Source organism: Staurois parvus, unplaced genomic scaffold, assembly GCF_062004578.1.
Source record: "Staurois parvus isolate SC_StPar_1 unplaced genomic scaffold, SC_StPar_1.0 ptg000298l, whole genome shotgun sequence".
Lineage (NCBI taxonomy): Eukaryota > Metazoa > Chordata > Amphibia > Anura > Ranidae > Staurois > Staurois parvus.
Genome location: NW_028318094.1, coordinates 446,618 through 465,613, shown reverse-complemented (window position 1 = coordinate 465,613; position 18,996 = coordinate 446,618). Strand labels below are relative to the sequence as shown.

At 43.4% G+C, this 18,996-nt stretch overlaps 1 protein-coding gene across 2 annotated transcripts in view; it reads left to right on the top strand.

Moving 5' to 3' along the window:
- The window catches only part of LOC149457986 (protein NDNF-like), a 42,596-nt gene that overhangs the window by 11,326 nt on the left and 12,274 nt on the right, over positions 1 to 18,996 (top strand). For both annotated transcript variants that reach the window (XM_089682785.1, XM_089682784.1), the window contains exon 3: positions 16,023 to 16,215. In XM_089682785.1, coding sequence (XP_089538911.1) covers positions 16,046 to 16,215 — 170 coding nt within the window. In that variant the 5' untranslated portion in view covers positions 16,023 to 16,045. The remainder of the gene's footprint in view (positions 1 to 16,022; positions 16,216 to 18,996) is intronic.

Genomic DNA, 18,996 nt, shown 5'->3' with positions numbered 1-18,996 from the left:
TTTACAGAAAGTAAACACCTTACAGCAGTGAAAAAGATCTGGTAAGGCGTATAAACCTCAGGCAATATAACAATAATAGGAATATGAATTCTTGAGCCTACCAGATGGTGTATATCTCAAGTTATGCTGAGTGTCCTGAAATAGTCAACACAACAGCAGCCAGCAGCAAGGTAAAAAAAATCTTTATTGAATTCAACTAATAAAATGTATATTACAATACAGGACCTCAAACTATCCCAACTATCCCAACTGGTTTTGTGTTTTACACAAACCCTTCCTGGGATAATATTCTGCTCGGTTTTTCTCACCTGGGAGGCCAAGACTTCTGGCATAAGCTATGCAGAGGAGGGCTTAAAGTGAACATGTGCTTGACCTATGCTGAGCAACGTAACAGGGTAACTTTAAAGCCAGCCCCTGCATCAGCTTCTATTTCTCTAACCTTTTGCTCCCCCAGCACTTTGTTTCCTGCCCAAAACTAGGAGAAGCCCTGTGTGAGCTCCCCTAGTGGGGGCACCACCAAGGCATCCTACACTTACATACAGCGGTGTGGAAAGTGGAACTGATGCCATCATGTCAGTGCTGTTCTTTTCATGCCCATCACCAAGATCCGAGGAAAAAGAGGACCATGCTCATCATGCAACCAGCCTAAATACATCTAAAAAAGGTGAGTTAAAAAAAAAAAGAAAAGGAATGTACTGGGGGTAGAAGGGGGCACCTGCAGCTAGGATTTAACTTTTTTTCTTAAAAAATAACTATATTCGAAAATCAATGATGTGACGACTCGTACCCTGGCTCATATTGTCTTCATTTAATCCTGGGCTAAAGGAAGAGGAGGGAAGGGTTTTGAGGGATATTGAAGGATCCTATCTGTACCTTACTTCCTGCTTCCATTCCTTTACATTTGCCAAAGTACTTTTAAACCATAAAACAAATCCAACATGTTTCACCAAGACATTGGCTTCCTCAGGGAAAAAACTGTCAAAAAATAAAGTGAACAGCAATGATAAACGAACAAGTGCTTTAATACGACTCCTTGAATGAAAAGATTACAAGAGCTCTGAAATACTTATCTGCCAGCTAGAGTGGCTCCTCTCCAAGTCTGAATGGTCAGAGTCACCATTGTGCATGTGGGCGAGACACTGATAGCTGTTGTGTGTCTTTGCCTCATATATATGCTGCTCCTTAACGTGGTTGGATCTAGGATTCTGGTTAGCTCTTAGAGTGCAAAATAAAATAGGAGACAGGGAGGGAGAGAAGACTGGAGAACCCTTCTGGTGTAGCATTGTTACACAAAGTGGCTGGTAAATAAAAATAAAAAAATGAACCGTGGGCTCACTCACATCTGATGAGGTTGCAAGGGGTGTGCATAACCTTAGGTGCTGGGTCTTGGAGAATGCTTCTGTCACCACACATATGTATAGGAAAGGTCACATTTGATACACCTAAGTTGCCTTAATACAGTACTTCTTATGGAATTTTGAAATGGTCAAGCTGTGGGGCTAGGATTACCAATAATTCCCATCAAGTGCAGCAGCACCCAGATATGTGATCAATCTAAAGAAGACAACGTCTTCTTAAAAGGTTCATTTAGTGAACACCAAATTTGGTGTTTAATAAATCCAGTTCTTCTTTTAGAACTTTGAAATAATTAAGCAGTGGGGATAGGAGTAGCAAAGATTACCAAGTGGCAGGGGAGCCCAAATAATAGATAGTGATTTATCAATTAAAGAGTTCAATAAATCTAATTCCTCTTATGGGACTTCCAATTGGTCAAAGAGGATGCCTGCTTCTTAAAAGGTGAATTTATTGAACACTAACCTTTTAAATAAATTGATCATTATCGTTTATCTGGGCGCCCCTGGCACCTGACAGGAATTTTTGGTACTCCTATGCCCAGACCCAAAGAGAAGACGCCTTGTCAAGCAGGTATTTCAGGATTCTTTTGACTTTTCCAGTTATGGGTCAACATGAAGACATAGCAGACTTTAAAGCTGAACTACAGGCAAACAGTTAATAACACAGATAAAATACAAATATGAAAGCTGTTTTATCTACCAAAGGATTTGGAATTCTTTCCATCCAGTTCTGAGATTTAAACAGTTCTACCACACACAATACTTCTATACCTGGAGCACACCTGCATATTTCACTCCAAAAAGCAATGCACTCCTTACATACACCATACCTGGTGCCAGATTCAATATGCCTTACAGCTTCCAGGAGTCATCACAGAGTATTCAGCAAAGTCATGATTCATACACAGGTCTTCCAGGTAAAATAGTTCATTCTTTGATACAAAGCTAAAAGCCTAATAGCAATCGAAAAATCTCTTCCATTTTGTCCTTTCACTTTCTTCTGCCTCTTCTTCTTATATGGTAGCCGCTGCAAAATACCCAGTACCTCCAGGTATGGAGGAGCATATGATGAAGTGGTGAGAAAGCAATGGAGAAAAATAGGTCCGTGGTGTGGAAGTAAAACTTCTGTTCCCCTAAACCAGTGTTTTTCAACCTCTTCTCAGTCAAGGCACCCTTTAAAATTATGGACAGTCCCGAGGCACCTTTTAAAAATTACGGAGAGTCTTGAGGCACCCCATTCTAAAATGTGAAAAACTATTCTAATAGTCTTGTATAACGCAGCAACATCCACACATGTAGAACACCCAACATTAGAGGTGATTTATTCTTTCAAAGCAAATACACTTCTGCACACTGGTATTGACTAGTATTCCAATGTTTCTCTTCTCCCTCAGTTTTTCTAAAGTGACCCCAGCACTGACAGAGAGAGGTAGGGGATGATCAAACTAGGATGCTGTGCAGGCAGCTGACAACCTCCTCATCAACTGATGATGTTATTGGCTGTCAAGAAGGTAGTAAGGTAGTAATGGTGCCCGTGTGCCCGTAATGAAAACCTGTGGCTTTTGTGTAACTAAAAGGCAGGCTTGTTCCACCCACTGGCTTGTATACAAGTTTTGGGCAATTTTTGTACATTTTGCCTAGGCACACCTGAAGAAACCTCAAGGCACCCCAGGGTTCCTGGGCACCCTGGTTGAGAAAGGCTGCCTTAGACAAAAACATGTATTTAACCTTTGTGGTGTGGGGGGAGCCCCACCGCAAGGGTAGTTTTTGAATTTCCCTAAAGTTCAGCTTTAAAGTTGACTCCAGCTTATAATTAACTTCTCTCTCCCCCATCACTTCTTTCTCCAAGAATGAGGAGAAAAGCCCTGTGCAAGCTCTGAATCAGTATTCAGTTGGTGCCTACACAGGGCTGAGAACATTATGCTAGCCCCTATGTTATGGCACTGGTGCCTTAACATCTACAGTAGTTGCCAAGCATCAACACAATTGCTTAGAATGAGTAACATCCTCCCCCATGTCCTATAGGGTTTGTTGTGTATATTTCTCGCAAATCACAACAGTGGATGGAGCAGTCGGCATTAAACTGGGCCTAAGTAGTTTAATAGGCAAAGCACAGGTTCATGGTGAAGCTGTTTCTACTGTATACAAGCAGGATCCAAACAGAAATGAACTGGAGGATTTAATGGCACTCTTTTAGTTAAAAACATAAATGTTTAACATGAATCATGGTCATATTCCCCAACCCACTGCCCCACACCCACGTCCTCCATTCACAACGATCTGAGAATGGAAATACTACTAGATGGTCCCATCTACCACCATATCAGAGGTACTTACAAATCTCAACAAACCACAAGTGTGGTTAGATCACTGCACTTGTAGTTCAGATCACGATTGCAAATAACTCTGCAGGTTTCAATGCAAAATGTGTTTTATTAATGTATGTGCATGTATTAAAGCCTTACATAAATTAAAATATGCCTTTACTAATCCTGACAACCTTACGTTAATTCATCAAAAACTTTACAGCTCCAGAGAGATATCATGTGGGTGAATGAACCCACCAGCATCTACCCAAAAGTATCCATGTCTACCTAATATCCAATTGAAGTGGTGTGACACTTTCATTAATTTTTATTACATATAAATATAACATTGACTAGTCAAGTTCATCCTTAATGATCCACTTTTGCAAGTTCCAACAGAGCCACTGAGGGTGTAATGGCTCAGGGGTGGGGCTGGGAATTGGCAGGTCGTCCCCTGTCAAACCTGAGCTTCAAAGCAGATCGCAAAAGGCACATTAACAACCAAAAGGCAAAAAAGCACAACATACACCTAGCAAGAGAATATTCTTCAACGTTCTTATCAGAAGACTTGGACTGATGGCACAGGCCTTCGATTATCTGTGGGTTACTATGGCAACTGTAACTATAGCAGCACAACAGAACATCGCAAATGAAAATAATGCTATAATGACAAAATTGAGCAAGAACATTTATCACGGTATCTGCGGTGTTTGCACGCCATTGCTGCCAATGTATTATATTAGAATGTTGATAAATAAATATACCAAAACATATGTACACAAGCACAGGGACTGCACACATATGCATATCCACAGTTACAAAAATATGGGATCAGTACTGAATTTGGTTTTAGTATCTATCAAGATCAGCCTTACATTGCTTATAGAATGACAGGAGTGTTTATTCTTACATATTCTATTATATTAGAATTATAATTCTAATTTATTAATGTAAATTACATGACATGATATTGGCACATCATAGGGATTAAGTATCTGGCTTACTCAAGCATCGCAATTCACTAGGATCCACCGCAACTGCTGATATGCTTGTTTCACTGGTTTTCCTTTGAACCTCTTTTCTCTTACTGCTTTGCCTTTGAACTCCTTGCCACTTTTTGGTTTTCCTTTGAAACCTTCACCACTTAATGGTTTTCCCTTGAACTACTAACTACTTACTGGTTTAATTATATATATAAACCTGCGCTAATAAGAGATAGATAATCAATAATTAAAAATGAGGTGTAAATATATAGCAGCTGAACACAAAAACCCTGATACTAGGCAATCAACAATAAATACATAGAAGGGCAGTGCTTAAAAAGTTACAAACAATCAAAAGAAAACAGTGAAAAATGCGCCAAAAAATAGTCCATCCAAAATTAAAAGAAAAGTCCCAGAGGCTGTGATGAAACAAAAGAAAACCAAGGACATTTGTTGTGTCACCAACCACTACTACAGGAGGCTTACCAGAAAGGCATGACCCCTTGTTAAGAGTGGTCAATCACGCTTTGTTAAACAATCCAGAAAGCCAGTCACTAGAATCCTCCTCCAGATCACCAAAACAGCAGATAAGGATCTTCCAAACAATAGACTTTAATTAGGGTAGCTAAACCATTCAGGATAAGGCTTGAACTCAGTAGTGGAAAACATGAAAAGAAAGAACGCTCCACATAGTGTAAAACCATAATCACAACATGTATTTAAAGTATGGTTGCACTCACATGTAAGCAAACATCATTAAGCATTGATTGGCAAAAAAATCCAAATTTGCCAATTTCCAAAATGGCCACCGGCCATTGGCGCATGCGCAGTAGTGTGTGTGCGTGGCTCCACCCTACGTGTTTCATCACAGGTAAAGTCATCAGGTTTTAAGCGATGCACTTCTATGTATTTACTTACTGGTTTGCTTTTGAATCCCTTACTGGTTTGCCTTTGAACCAGCTACTGGCTTGCCTTTGAACCCCTTGCCACCTATTGATTTTCCTTTCAACCCCTCACAACTTACTGGTTTGTCTTTAAGCCACTTATTACTTACTGGTTTGCCTTTGAACCCCTTACTGGTTTTCCTTTGAACCCCTTGCCACTTACTAGTTTGCCTTTCACGCATGTCCCTCATTCCAGGGCACAGGACCCCCACATGGACATGGCACCATAGAAGCACCACATCATCAATATCATTATATACATGATATTGATGATGTGGTGCTTCTATGGTGCCTTCTATGGTATATACAGTTGTGGCCAAAATTATTCAACCCCCACTGAAATTGAGTGTTTTGGCCAGTTTGACATTGCTTTTGATCATTCAGTCATCTTGCTTACATTTACATTAAAGAGGCACTTGTAGGTCAGACAAATATAACATAACAGTTATAATGAAATAACCACAAATGTCTTTTCTGTGCTCACAGCATTATCAGTTTTATTCAACCCCCAAGTGACATTCAATCTTAGTACTTAGTACAGCATCCTTTTACAGTTATAACAGCTTTTAAACGTGAAGCATAGCTTGACACAAGTGTCTTGCAGCGATCTACGGGTATCTTCGCCCATTCTTCATGGGCAAAGGCCTCCAGTTCAGTCACATTCTTAGGCTTGCGCACTGCAACTGCTTTCTTTAAGTCCCACCAGAGGTTCTCAATCGGATTTAAGTCTGGTGACTGCGATGGCCACTCCAAAATGTTCCAGCCTTTCCTCTGCAACCATGCTCTAGTGGACTTGGAGGTATGCTTGGGATCATTGTCCTGTTGAAAGGTCCAACGTCTCCCAAGCCTCAGGTGTGTGACGGACTGCATCACGTTTCCATCCAATATCTCCTGGTACTGAAGAGAATTCATGGTACCTTGCACACGCTGAAGCTTCCCTGTACCTGCAGAAGCAAAACAGCCCCAAAGCATGATTGACCCTCCACCATGCTTCACAGTAGGCAAGGTGTTCTTTTCATCATAGGCCTTGTTCTTCCTCCTCCAAACATAGCGTTGATCCATGGGCCCAAACAGTTCTAATTTTGTTTCATCAGTCCACAGAACACTATCCCACAACTTTTGTGGTTTGTCCACATGGCTTTTGGCATACTGCAGTCGACTCTTCTTATTCTTTGGAGACAGCAAGGGGGTACGCCTGGGAGTTCTGGCACGGAGGCCTTCATTACGCAGTGTGCGTCTTATTGTCTGGGCTGAAACTTCTGTACCCACATCTGACAAATCTTTTCTCAGTTCCTCAGCAGTCACACGGGGACTTCTCTCCACTCTACGCTTCAGGTAGCGCACAGCAGTCGAAGTCAGCATCTTCTTTCTGCCACGACCAGGTAGCGTTTCAACAGTGCCCTTTGCCTTGAATTTGCGAATGATGCTTCCTAAGGTGTCTCTTGGTATGTTTAACATCTTTGCAATCTTCTTATAGCCATTGCCCTTCCTGTGAAGAGAAATCACCTCTTCTCTTGTCTTCCTGGACCATTCTCTTGCCTTCACCATGTTTGTAACCACACCAGTAAATGTCTAGAAGGAGCTGAGTATCACAGTCATTTTAAAGCTGCCTAATTGGTGCTTATTATGCTTGATTGCTGCTCGGTGACATCCACAGGTGTTTTCAATACCTGATGGAAAGCACCTGTATGAACCTCTGTTCTTCAGAGTGGTAGTCTTTAAGGGGTTGAATAATTGTGGCAATGAAGAAACCACATAAGAACCATTTACTACTGTATTACATAAACAATTGATGTCATTTTAGTTGCATTTGGGTAGTTACAACGTCCTTGTAGGATTTGATTCTGAATACAATTCCAAATGTACACTATAGTCCCTAAACCCCTTTACAGCATTGGGGGTTGAATAATTTTGGCCACAACTGTACCCTTATTGGTCTTTACTAATTTCAGTGACTGAAGATAGACATATGGGTGAGTTGGGGCCCACTGATGTTGAAGTGAGCTGATAAGGGGTCTAAAGGACCTTTTAATGAGAATCTCTACTGTGAAAGCTCTGCCCAAAAAAAGGCAAGCAAATGACAAAGGACTAGTCACCAGTATTATTATTATTATTATACAGTATTTATAAAGCGCCAATAGTTCACTCAGCGCTGTACATTACAAAGGGGGACAGAACATGTGACAGAACAATACCAATACAATGCAAAACATGAGGGGATCGAGGGCCCTGCTCTTTCGAGCTTACAATCTAGAAGGGACGAGATAGTGGTACAGGAGGAGATAGCTGTGGGAGATGGAGTGGTAGGAAGAGTGGAGGAGGTCGGTCAAGTTAGCAGGGGGTAGGCTTCCCTGAAGAGATGGGTTTTCAGGGTGCGCCTAAAGGAGAGGAGAGTAGGTGATAATCTGATGGGTTGGGGAAGGGAGTTCCAGAGGATGGGTGACACCCTGGAGAAGTCCTGGAGGCGGGCATGGGAGGAGGAGACTAGGGAACTAGAGAGAAGGAGTTCTTGTGAGGAGCGGAGTGTGCGTGCTGGGCGGTACTTGGATATTAGGTCGGTGATGTAGTTCAGGGCAGTATGGTGGATAGCTTTGTATGTCAGCGTTAGGATTTTGAATTTGATCCGTTGCGCAATCGGAAGCCAGTGGAGGGATTGGCAGAGGGGGGTGGCGGAAACGGAGCGGTTGGAAAGGTGAATGAGTCTGGCAGCCGTATTCAGGATCGACTGAAGCGGGGATAGCCAGCGGCGAGGCAGGCCAGTGAGGAGGGAGTTGCAGTAGTCGAGTCGTGATATGATGAGGGAGTGGATGAGCTGTTTAGTGGTTTCTGGGGTTAGGAACGTGCGGATTTTGGCGATGTTGCGGAGGTGGAGTCTGCACGAGTTTTTTAAAGATTGGACTTGGGGCTGGAAGGATAGGTTGGAGTCCAGAATGACACCAAGTACTCTGGCCTGCAGGGCGGGTTTGATATTGGCGTTGTTGGATGTGATGGAGAAGTCAATGGGGGGTGGGGTTCGGGCTGGGGGGAAGACAAGAAACTCGGTTTTGGAGAGATTCAGTTTAAGGAAGTGGAGCGACATCCAATCTGATATGTCGCTCAGTAGGTGTGTGATTCGGGCAGAGACCGAGGGGGTGAGGTGGGGGGTTGAGAGATAGATTTGTGTGTCGTCGGCATAGAGGTGGTAGTTGAAGCCGTGAGAGTGTATGAGTTGGCCAAGGGAGGAGGTGTAGATGGAGAAGAGAAGGGGCCCAAGGACAGAGCCTTGAGGGACCCCAACAGAGAGGGGGAGTGAGGGGGAGGTGGTAGCATTATAGGTAACGCTGAAAGAGCGTTGTGACAGGTAGGATGAGAGCCAGGAGAGAGCAGAATCTCTGAGGCCGAGGGAGTGTAGTATTTTGAGGAGGAGGGGGTGGTCAACTGTGTCAAAGGCCACAGAGAGGTCAAGGAGTAGGAGCACTGAATAGTGGCCATTAGCTTTGGCGGTTAGAAGGTCGTTGGAGAGTTTGAGTAAGGGGGTTTCGGTGAAGTGTAGGGGACGGAAGCCAGACTGTAGGGGATCGAGGAGGCTGTTGTCGTTGAGGTGAGAGCATAGGCGGGTGTAGACGAGGCGCTCGAGGAGTTTAGATGTAAATGGGAGCAGGGAGATGGGTCTGAGGTTGTTCGGGTCATTGGGGTCCAGGGAGGGCTTTTTAAGTATGGGGGTGATGTGTGCATGCTTCAGTGGGGAGGGGAAAGTGCCGGAGGAGAGGGAGAGATTAAAGATGTGGGTGAGGGAGCGTAGGATGGAGGGGGAGGGAGGTCGTAGGAATTTTGAGGGGATAGGGTCGAGGGGGCAGGTGGTGAGGCGGGCATCAGAGAGGATCTTGGAGACTTCCTCGATGGTAGTAAGGTCAAAGGTGTGGAGTGTTGGGGGAGCTTCAGTATGAGGAATGTAGGGTGGGGTGGAAGTGGAGGTCAGAGCAGTGGTGGGGCCGTGGTTGAGGGGTGATGAGGGGGTAGCTGAGTGAGGGGGAACGGGGTTGGAGGGAGTTTGAGCAGTGACGAAGTCCCTGCGGGTAATGTCGAGGGGGAGGGGGGATGAAGGGGTAGCTGTGTGAGAGGGAACGGGTTGAGAGGGCGTGTGAGTTGCGGCAATGTCCTTGCAAATTGTGTCAATCTTGTTTTTGAAGTGATTGGCAATCTCAAGGGCGGTGAGTGAGGTGCTGGGTGGAGGTGGGGGTGGAGAGAGTAGAGAGTTGAAGGTGGAGAAGAGTCGGCGTGGGTTGGAGGAGAGGGTCTTGATGAGGGTCAGGAAGTAGGCTTGTTTGGCTGCGTGAAGGGAGGAGGTGTAGGTGCGGAAGGCAGATTTGTAGCGGGTGAAGGCTTGTTGGGATTTTGTTTTGCGCCATAGTCGCTCCAGGGCACGACTGTGTCGTTTGAGGGTTTTGGTGTGATCAGTCTGCCAGGGCTGGAGCGGTCGGGGCCTGATGTTGCGTGTGGTTAAAGGCGCTAGTGAGTCAAGGGCTGTTGACAGCACGTTGTTGTAGGCAGTCATAGCCAAGTCGGGGCAGGACAGGGGGAGGATGCTGTCATGGAGTTGATCAGCTGCAGAGTGGAGGGGGGCAGGGTTAAGGTTGCGGAGGTTACGGCTGGTAGTAGTGTGACAGTAGTATTGCCTGTGGTCTCTTAACAACTGATCTTTAGCCATCACTCACGTACTATGCACTGTTCTGCAATATGTCTCAGAGGAGGCCATCTTGTTAGATGAAATCAGAAATGTCCATCTGATAACTGTTGATCTAATGGCTGTAGGGCATATACTCATGTAGCAGTAGAAGAGGTTTAGAAGGCACAGGTCCACAGGATTAATGAAGCAGAAGCAGAGAGGTCTTTGTACGTCTGGATTTTCCTCTGCAGCAAGGAGAACCCTTTGCAACACAATAGTGACATCACTAGATTTCACTTTAAATCTTGTGGGATTAGCAGTGTGCACAGTGCATTAGATGATCTCACACCTCAGATACAGCTATGGGACTCAAGGTACAGGGTTGCCTAGACACAGGAAGTGAACTGCTATTTTTCAGCAGGAATTTAAAACTGGGGTACTGCTTAGGCACAATTCCAAATGTTTCCATAGCAAATCCACTGTTCAATGTTGCATAAATTCACATTTAGCTTAAGGCACTGCTAACTTCAGTAGAACAGGATAAAAATGCATTTTTGTACAAACACAATATGGAGAGAACTGAGCCAGCGTCGGTAGCGGAGTAGCGTCGGTGGCGGGCATCGTGATTGACGTTGTATTTACTTCGGGGGGCATTCTTTTATTTTTCTTCTTTTAATAAAGGACTTCTCAAAGACTGTCTCCTGTCTTTTTTCACACTACACTTTTTTTTTGTGAATGGGTAGCGGTACCATGTACCCCATACTCATTCACATGAGAGGGGCGGGATCTGGGGGCCCCCCTGCTAAAGGGGGATTCCAGATTCCGATAAGCCCCCTGCCCGCAGACCCCCACAACCACCTGCCAGGGTTATGGGGAAGAGGCCCTTGTTCCCATCAACATGGGGACAAGGTGCTTAGTGGGGGAGCCCCCCCATGTTGAGGGCATGTGGCCTGGTATGGTTCGGAAGGGGGGGAGTGCTCATCCCTCCCCTTTCCAGACCTGCCGGGCTGCATGCTCAGATAAGGATCTGGTACTATCTTGGGGGGGACCCCAGGCCATTTTTACTTAATTTTGGCATAGGGGTTCCCCTCAAAACCCATACCAGACCCAAAATGCTTGCTATGGATGGAGGGGGGACCCCACAATGTTGTTTATTATTTTGTAAATTATTTTTAATGCCCTTCATATGCAGCTGAGCTGCAATATGTAGGTGGGGTGTTGTGTGGGTGTGGCTTTGGCTTTAGTGTGGGCAGAGACACAGGGGGCCCCATTATCTCTTATTGCCTGGGGGCCCCATGAGTTGTCAGTCCGCCCCTGATAGAAACCAATCAGCTCTCAGGTTTTTTTTTTGTTAGAGCCTAATTGGAAAGCTGAGGTTAGAAGCTGATTGGTTACCATGCGCAGCTGCACCAGATTCTGAGAGTTCCAGTTTAAGTAAATCTCCCCCACTGTGTTTGAGACCTGCATTTAGGGTGTCGTTAACTGTGTATTGACACCTTCAGCAGATTGCAAGGGCAGTGCGATTGGAATGTAATGCGGGAAATGCGCACAGATCGTGGTGTTTCCTGCAAAACATTAGTGTGAACCTAGGCTAAACAGTTTACTAATCCTTCCCATTTAGAAGTGGCTGCTGTCCGTGGTTACATGTAGATACAAGATTTTGGATACAATTTACATGCTAATCGAAACTAAAAAGCTGTTGTGTTGAGGTATGTAGCCAAACTTGTATTAAGTTTTGAATGCAGTAGAAAAAGCATTAGAACCCTGCCCATTTTTTCTGTCTGTGACTCCACTTCCATAATTGTCCTGGTGAGCACACTGACTCAGGAAAAGAAATTGGTGGGAATTCCAAACTTAAAGTGATATTAAAGGTTGGATTTTTTTAACCTAAAATTAAAAAGAGTTTTATACTTACCTGCTCTGTGCAAGGTTATTGCCCAGGGCAGTCCCTTACCTCCTCTTCTGGGGCTGGCGCTGTCTGCCCCTCCTCTCCTCATTGTTCCCCCATAGCAAGCCATGTCCAATGGGACACATATGGATGCACTTCCCAGTGGGGCTGTGTGCGGCAATAGACTCAGTCAGCCCTTGCTCCCTCCTCAGTGTATTTGATTGACAGCATTAGAATTAAATGGCTCCCGCTGCTATCAGTCTGTCCTCTGAAAGCAGGCAGAAAGACCAGAGCTGCTGCAGACAGGCACAGCGCTAGATCCAGAGAGGACTCGGGTAAGTATTTACGGAGGGGAGACACAAACAGCAGGACAAAGGTTTGTCACCTGTTTGCCTTGAGGAAGTCACGTGACCAGTGATGTAACACGTGGGACGGAGGCATGGTGACGTCAGTTCCGGCGTGAATGGCAGCCAACATTTTGCTACACCCATTCAAGTACACCCTGTGTGTTCTGTGCTGATTTTGAAGCTTGTGGGTCTGCAGACCCTGTTTATTCATTGTAAGTGGGTATTTGGTGTTTGTTGCCTTCAATAAATGTTCTAATTACTACACTATGGAAGTCCTTTTTTCTTACCTCTTTATGGGGATCATTTGAGAGACTATCTGGTCCACCATCGCTAGGAGGGGGATACTACCACTGTTGGTAACGGTTACTGGATTACTGTCTAAGGCCCAAACGGGGTTTAGACCTTTTTGCAGAGCGCCTTTCTGATGTGTGTTGGCCCCTAGGGGTTGCAGCATGGAGGTGAGCAGGTATTTTAGCCGATGGTGGATACATTTATTAGCTTGATCACCATATCTGTCACCAATTATTATTATTATTATTATACAGGATTTAAATATTATTATTATACAGGATTCCAACAGTTTGCTCAGCACTTTACAATATAACGGGAGACAATACAGCAACAATACAGTTCAATACAAGAGGGTTAGGAGGGCCCTGCTCCTTGGAGCTTACAATCTAGGAGATCAAGTCTTACACGGAGTCATACCATTGGAATTTGCACAAAGTTATTTTGGACTTTATACCATTTTGTTAGTGCACTTGTTTTGGCACTATCAGTCACATTTATTCATGCGTTTGTATAAGTCTTTTTCACACACATTTATATTTAATTTTTTTTTTTCTTTTGATACACCCACTAAACTGCGTTTGTATATGTCATTTTCACACGCATTTGTATTATATATATATATATATATATATATACTGTATATATGTATATATATATATATATATTTTTTTTTTTTTTCTCTTGATACACCCACCAAACTACCCATCACATTGGGGTTTTGTCTGTGTTATGTGTCATTGGATGGTCATATTTCATTTATGATCACGCTTTTGCTGTTACATTCTCATATGTTTTCAATATTCACTTGTGCATTTTTTCATATGTTTTGGATTTGCTCACCATTCGAACAGGAGTAGTGCAGCACCTTTTTTCCTTTTGTGTCTACCATTTTTTAGTTGGGTGCGTTTATTTGTATTGTATATATGTTGATCATTGACATTTCATTTATGACCACAGATCTGTGGACACATCCTTTTTCATCTGTTTTCATTTTCATTCTTCTGTGCTGATTAGTGTTATGTAGTTTGTTTTTACTTTATATAGGATTAGCACAGCACCACCTTTGTCTCGTTGGTTTCTCTTTATTTGGTTATATAGTTAGGTGCTACCAGCCATTCTTGTTGTTGGGGTATAGGTTTATTCGCTTTTCCTTTTGGGGTATAATGGCAGTGCGGGAGGTTTTCTGTGTTGAATGTCCAAAGTGAATTTACTAACATCAACTAACCAGATTTCATTTTTTGCAGACTAATGTAAGATGCTGAAAAAAAGTATTTTTGAAAGCCCTTAATCACAGCTCATTGTCATCCTTGGAACAGATTAACACTTTTACTGATTTTCAGATATGAGCACAGTTGTGTTCAAAATAATAGCAGTCAGACGTCAGTAACCTGATCAATCACTGTTTTTGGTAGAAATGATATTTCTACATGGCAAATAATTTACTAGAAGGTGTAGTAGAGTAATAGAAATCCAACAGACCCAACAGTCATGACATGCATGCTGCTGATTCTGTGTAATTGAATCACTAATTGAAAGGGGCATGTTCAAAATAATAGCAGTGTGGAGTTCTATTAGTGAGGTCATTCATTCTTTGAAAAACAGGTGGCAATTATTGCCCTTATTTAAGGAAGGAAGGCAGCAAATGTTGTACATGCTGGTTACAGTGCATTTGTCTCTGAAATTCTGAGAAAAATGGGTTGTTCCAGACATTGTTCAGAAGAACAGCGTACCTTGATTAAAAAGTTGATTGGAGAGGGGAAAACATATAAAGAAGTGCAGAAAATGATAGGCTGCTCAGCTAAAATGATCGCAAATGCTTTAAAATGGCAACCAAAACCTGAAAGACGTGGAAGAAAGCGAAAAACTACCATTCGAATAGATAGAAAAATAGCCAAAATGGCAAGGACTCAGCCAACAACCAGCTCCAGGAAGATCAAAGAAGGTGTAAAGTTCCCTGTGAGTACTGTTACAATTAGAAGACGCCTATGTGAAGCCAAGCTATCTGCAAGAAGCCCCCGAAAAGTCCCACTGTTGAAAAAAAGACGTGCTGAAGAGGTTACAATTTGCCAAAGAGCACATTGACTGGCCTAAAGAGAAATGGCGCAACATTTTGTGGACTGATGAAAGTAAGATTGTTCTTTTTGGGTCTAGTGGCCGGAGACAGTTTGTCAGACGACCCCCAAACACTGAATTCAAGCCACAGTACACTGAAGACAGTGAAGCATGGTTGCGCAAGCATCATGATATGGGGATGTTTCTCATACTACAGTGTTGGGCCTATTTATCCCATACCAGGGATCATGGATCAGTTTGAATACATCAGAATACTTGAAGAGGTCATGCTGCCTTATGCTGAAGAGGAAATGCCCTTGAAATGGGTGTTCCAAAAAGACAACGACCCCAAACACACCAGTAAATGTGCAACATCTTGGTTCTAGACCAACAAGATTGACGTTATGGAGTGGCCAGCCCAATCCCCGGATCTTAATCCAATAGAAAACTTGTGGGGTGACATCAAAAATGCAGTTTCTGAGGCAAAACCAAGAGATAGAGAAGAACTGTGGAATGTAGTCCAATCATCCTGGGCTGGAATACCTGGTCACAGGTGCCAGAAGTTGGTTGACTCCATGCAACACAGATGTACAGCAGTTCTCAGAAACAGTGCTTATACACTAAATATTCATTAAGTGATTCAAAGGAAAGCAAAATCTTCAAACATTTTTCAGTTTATATAGTGAATGTTTGAGTTTGTAAAGAAGAATACAAACACTGTTATTTTTTTGAACAGTCTAATATTCACTTTTCTTCAATTTTTTTAGAGGAACAACACAAATTTGATATATTTTTCATGTTTTGATTTGGAATAGAATGTGTAGTGTTCCCAATGCATTTGTGTGTATGTAAATAAAAGCTATTAGAAGGATTTTGAGCTTTATTCACTTTTTTCAACACACTGCTATTAATTTAAACACAACTGTATGTGGCTGGACAGGATCAGTGACCAAACAAGGCACATCTTTATAGCATCTGTAGACCACAGCTAGGGACAGTGATGTATTGAGAGTTCTTCCATTTTAGTGTATGCATTATATATGACCACATTTTCCATATTATTATTCTATACAAAACAATGTATTCTAGTAGGTGACATATATAAATCATCCCGTCCCTAGAGGGCATTTTACTATCTCTCTAAAGATAGTAGGTATAGAGTTTTTTTTTAACAAAAGCCCTTTGCTAACAGATGTGAATTATCATTACAGAGACACTGGAACAGGAGAAGACCATGGAGAAACTGACTTTACTGCTACTTCTGTCCATTTACCTGTCACCCCATTGTCTTACCAGCCTGGCAGCCCTGGTACCCCCAGACTATAATCAAATGTCTGATATCTGGAGGAATCTTCCAATGGGACACAAGGTGGATGGATTTTTGTCTGTGGATATGCCTGTCAGGTAAGAACTGGATACATGTACTCATGCTTATATGAGAAACGGAGGAAATACACCAGGTCTAGGCTTATTGGGTTAACCACAGAAACCAGACACAGAAGAAAGTTTATTGCATGACTACACAGCTATTGCAGAAGTTCAAACAAGTAATCCATCACATCTGACAGTGTTTGTAAACTGATAAAGAGATGTATGAATGACTGTTTAAAGTCTACAAACAGAACACTAAACCCCAACATGACCTGACCACAACACATGATAATAGAGGTACCTACAGGTTTTAAAGGAAACCTTAGATGGCATAAATTTATGTTACTGAGCTCATCTTTTGAAGATGCTACTTGCCTGGCTTATGTTGATTCAAAGGATACAGTACTTTTGGTATTGCTGACCTGGAACAAAACATGGATCAGCATCTCAGATGTTCCTGTGACTTCTGAAAATCAGAAAATAGCCAGGGAACTAGGTTTGATATGTGTAACGCTACCCCGGAATGAGCTGCTGAGAATTAGATGGGTTCTCCCTGTGTGGTACAGTGGCTGCCAGTTACACAAACAAAAGTCCATCCACTCTGGCTCCATTATACAATCTGACGGTGGTCTTTTTAAGATTTATTGCTGGCAGAACTTTAACAGCAAAGAAATAAGGAGCATGGGATATTCCAAAATTCTTATAACAGTTGGCAAAGGACACTCTTCTCTTAGTAAAGGTATCACAGTCTAGCTCTCACAGCTGGGAACCATGGGGTAGCTCAGGGGTGGGCAACTGTGGCCCTCCAGCTGTTGTAGAACTACAAGTCCCATGAGGCATTGCAAAACTGACAGTTACAAGCATGACTCCCAAAGGCAGAGGCATGATGGGACTTGTAGTTCACCGACAGCTGGAGGACCACAGCTGCCCACCCCTGGGGTAGCTTACAGAAACTTATCTATTTTCTCATAGCTGGGGACCATGGGATATCTCCAGGACAGTTAAAATCTTATAGCTGGGGACCATGAGGTAGGTCTCTCAGATGATGTTGTTGTGGGGAATCAGTCAGGGTCTCTAATTGATGCACATATTCGCCAGCACACCATGTATCATCAAATGTCATCCAAAACTTTTATTGCAGAAAGACCACATCACAAAGAGCAATGTTGCTGAGCCACGCATGACCCCTTCATCAGGATTGCCTGTGCGACTCCAAAATGCTGCACTTTGTGATGTGGTCTTTCTGCAATAACAGTTTTGGATGACATTTGATGATCCATGGTGTGCTGGCGAATATGCAGCTCGTAGTCATTGCAACACTTGTTATTGATGAGCCCTGTTTCAAGGAATGTGTGTGATGGGAATATCTATCCATTCAGTTGTATCTGACCCTTGGCGATTGCATGGACTGTCACTTGTAAGTGACTTTTTCCATGAATTCTTTTAGCAATTATTTTACAGGGTAGGTTGCCAGGTCTTTCCCCAACCCCTACCATGCAGGAGATCCCACATGGCCAGGGATGAAACTAGGACAATTTAGACAGGAGCCAATTAATCTACCAGCATGTCTTTGGAGAGTGGGAGGAAACAGGAGTACCCAGAGGAAACCCATGTGAACACAGGGAGAACATGCAAACTCCATGCAGGAGGCACCATGGTTGGGAATTAAACCCATGACTCAATTACTGCAAGGCAGAAGTGCTAACCACTAAGCCACTGTGCTGCCCATGATGGGAATATAGACAGTAGTATTTATTTATTTCAGGTACTTATATATCGCCATCAATGTACACAGCACTTTACATATATATGTTGTACATTCACATCAGTCCCTAACCCTCAAGGGGCATACAATCTAAGGTCCCTAAATCACATTCATACATACACATACTAGGGCTAATTTAGACAGGAGCAAATTAACCTACCAGCATGTCTTTGGAGTGTGGAAGGAAACCAGAGTACCCTGAGGAAACCCACGCAGGCACAGGGTGAACATGCAAACTCCAGGCTGGTGGTGTGGTGGTTGGGATTTGAACCAATGACTCTAGTACTGCCAGGTAGAAGTGCTAACCATTTAGCCACTGTGCTGCCCGTAATAGTAAGTCAGTGTCTCTAGTCACATGTCCTAGAGTAGCTACATACTCAGACCCTATCCCTTAATAGAGAAGTCCACCATTCAGTCCAGAGGTGCTTCAAGGGCAAGCAGCCCCCTGAAGCTCACACATCCATCCCTGGTGTGATAAAAGACCATCTCCTCAAGGCTTCAGACTTTTTACCACCTCCCAGAACACCTGCTGTATACACCTCCCCAGGGATTGGCCAGGTCATAGTAAATATTCATGCCAGTCATTTGAATTTCCTACTCTAAGCTCTGGAAGCTTCTCCCAGCGGCAGAGGGAAATAATTGAACTCCCAACCTGTGAAACCAAGAGCAGACCAAGGCAAATGATATACTGCTCCTCCAATTACAGAACAAGCCAAAAACTAAAGTTACCTAGCAGGGGCGGACTGACAACTCATGGGGCCCCCGGGCAATAGGGGATCATGGGGCCCCTGTGTCCATGCCCAAACTCAAAAAAGCCTATGAAAAAGGTACCACGGGCATCTCATAGGGCCCCCCACTGACCCCGGGCCCTCGGGCAGTGCCTGAGTTTCCAAATGGTCGGTCCGCCCCTGTTACCTAGTATCCTATAATAGGAGGGTGCTACACAAGGCAGGTCCATATTTTTATGCTACAGTTTTCATTTAAAGTGGATCTAAACTTTGAGTTAAAAACTGCTAGCAGGTAAATGTTTTAGGTAGAAGAGACTGCAT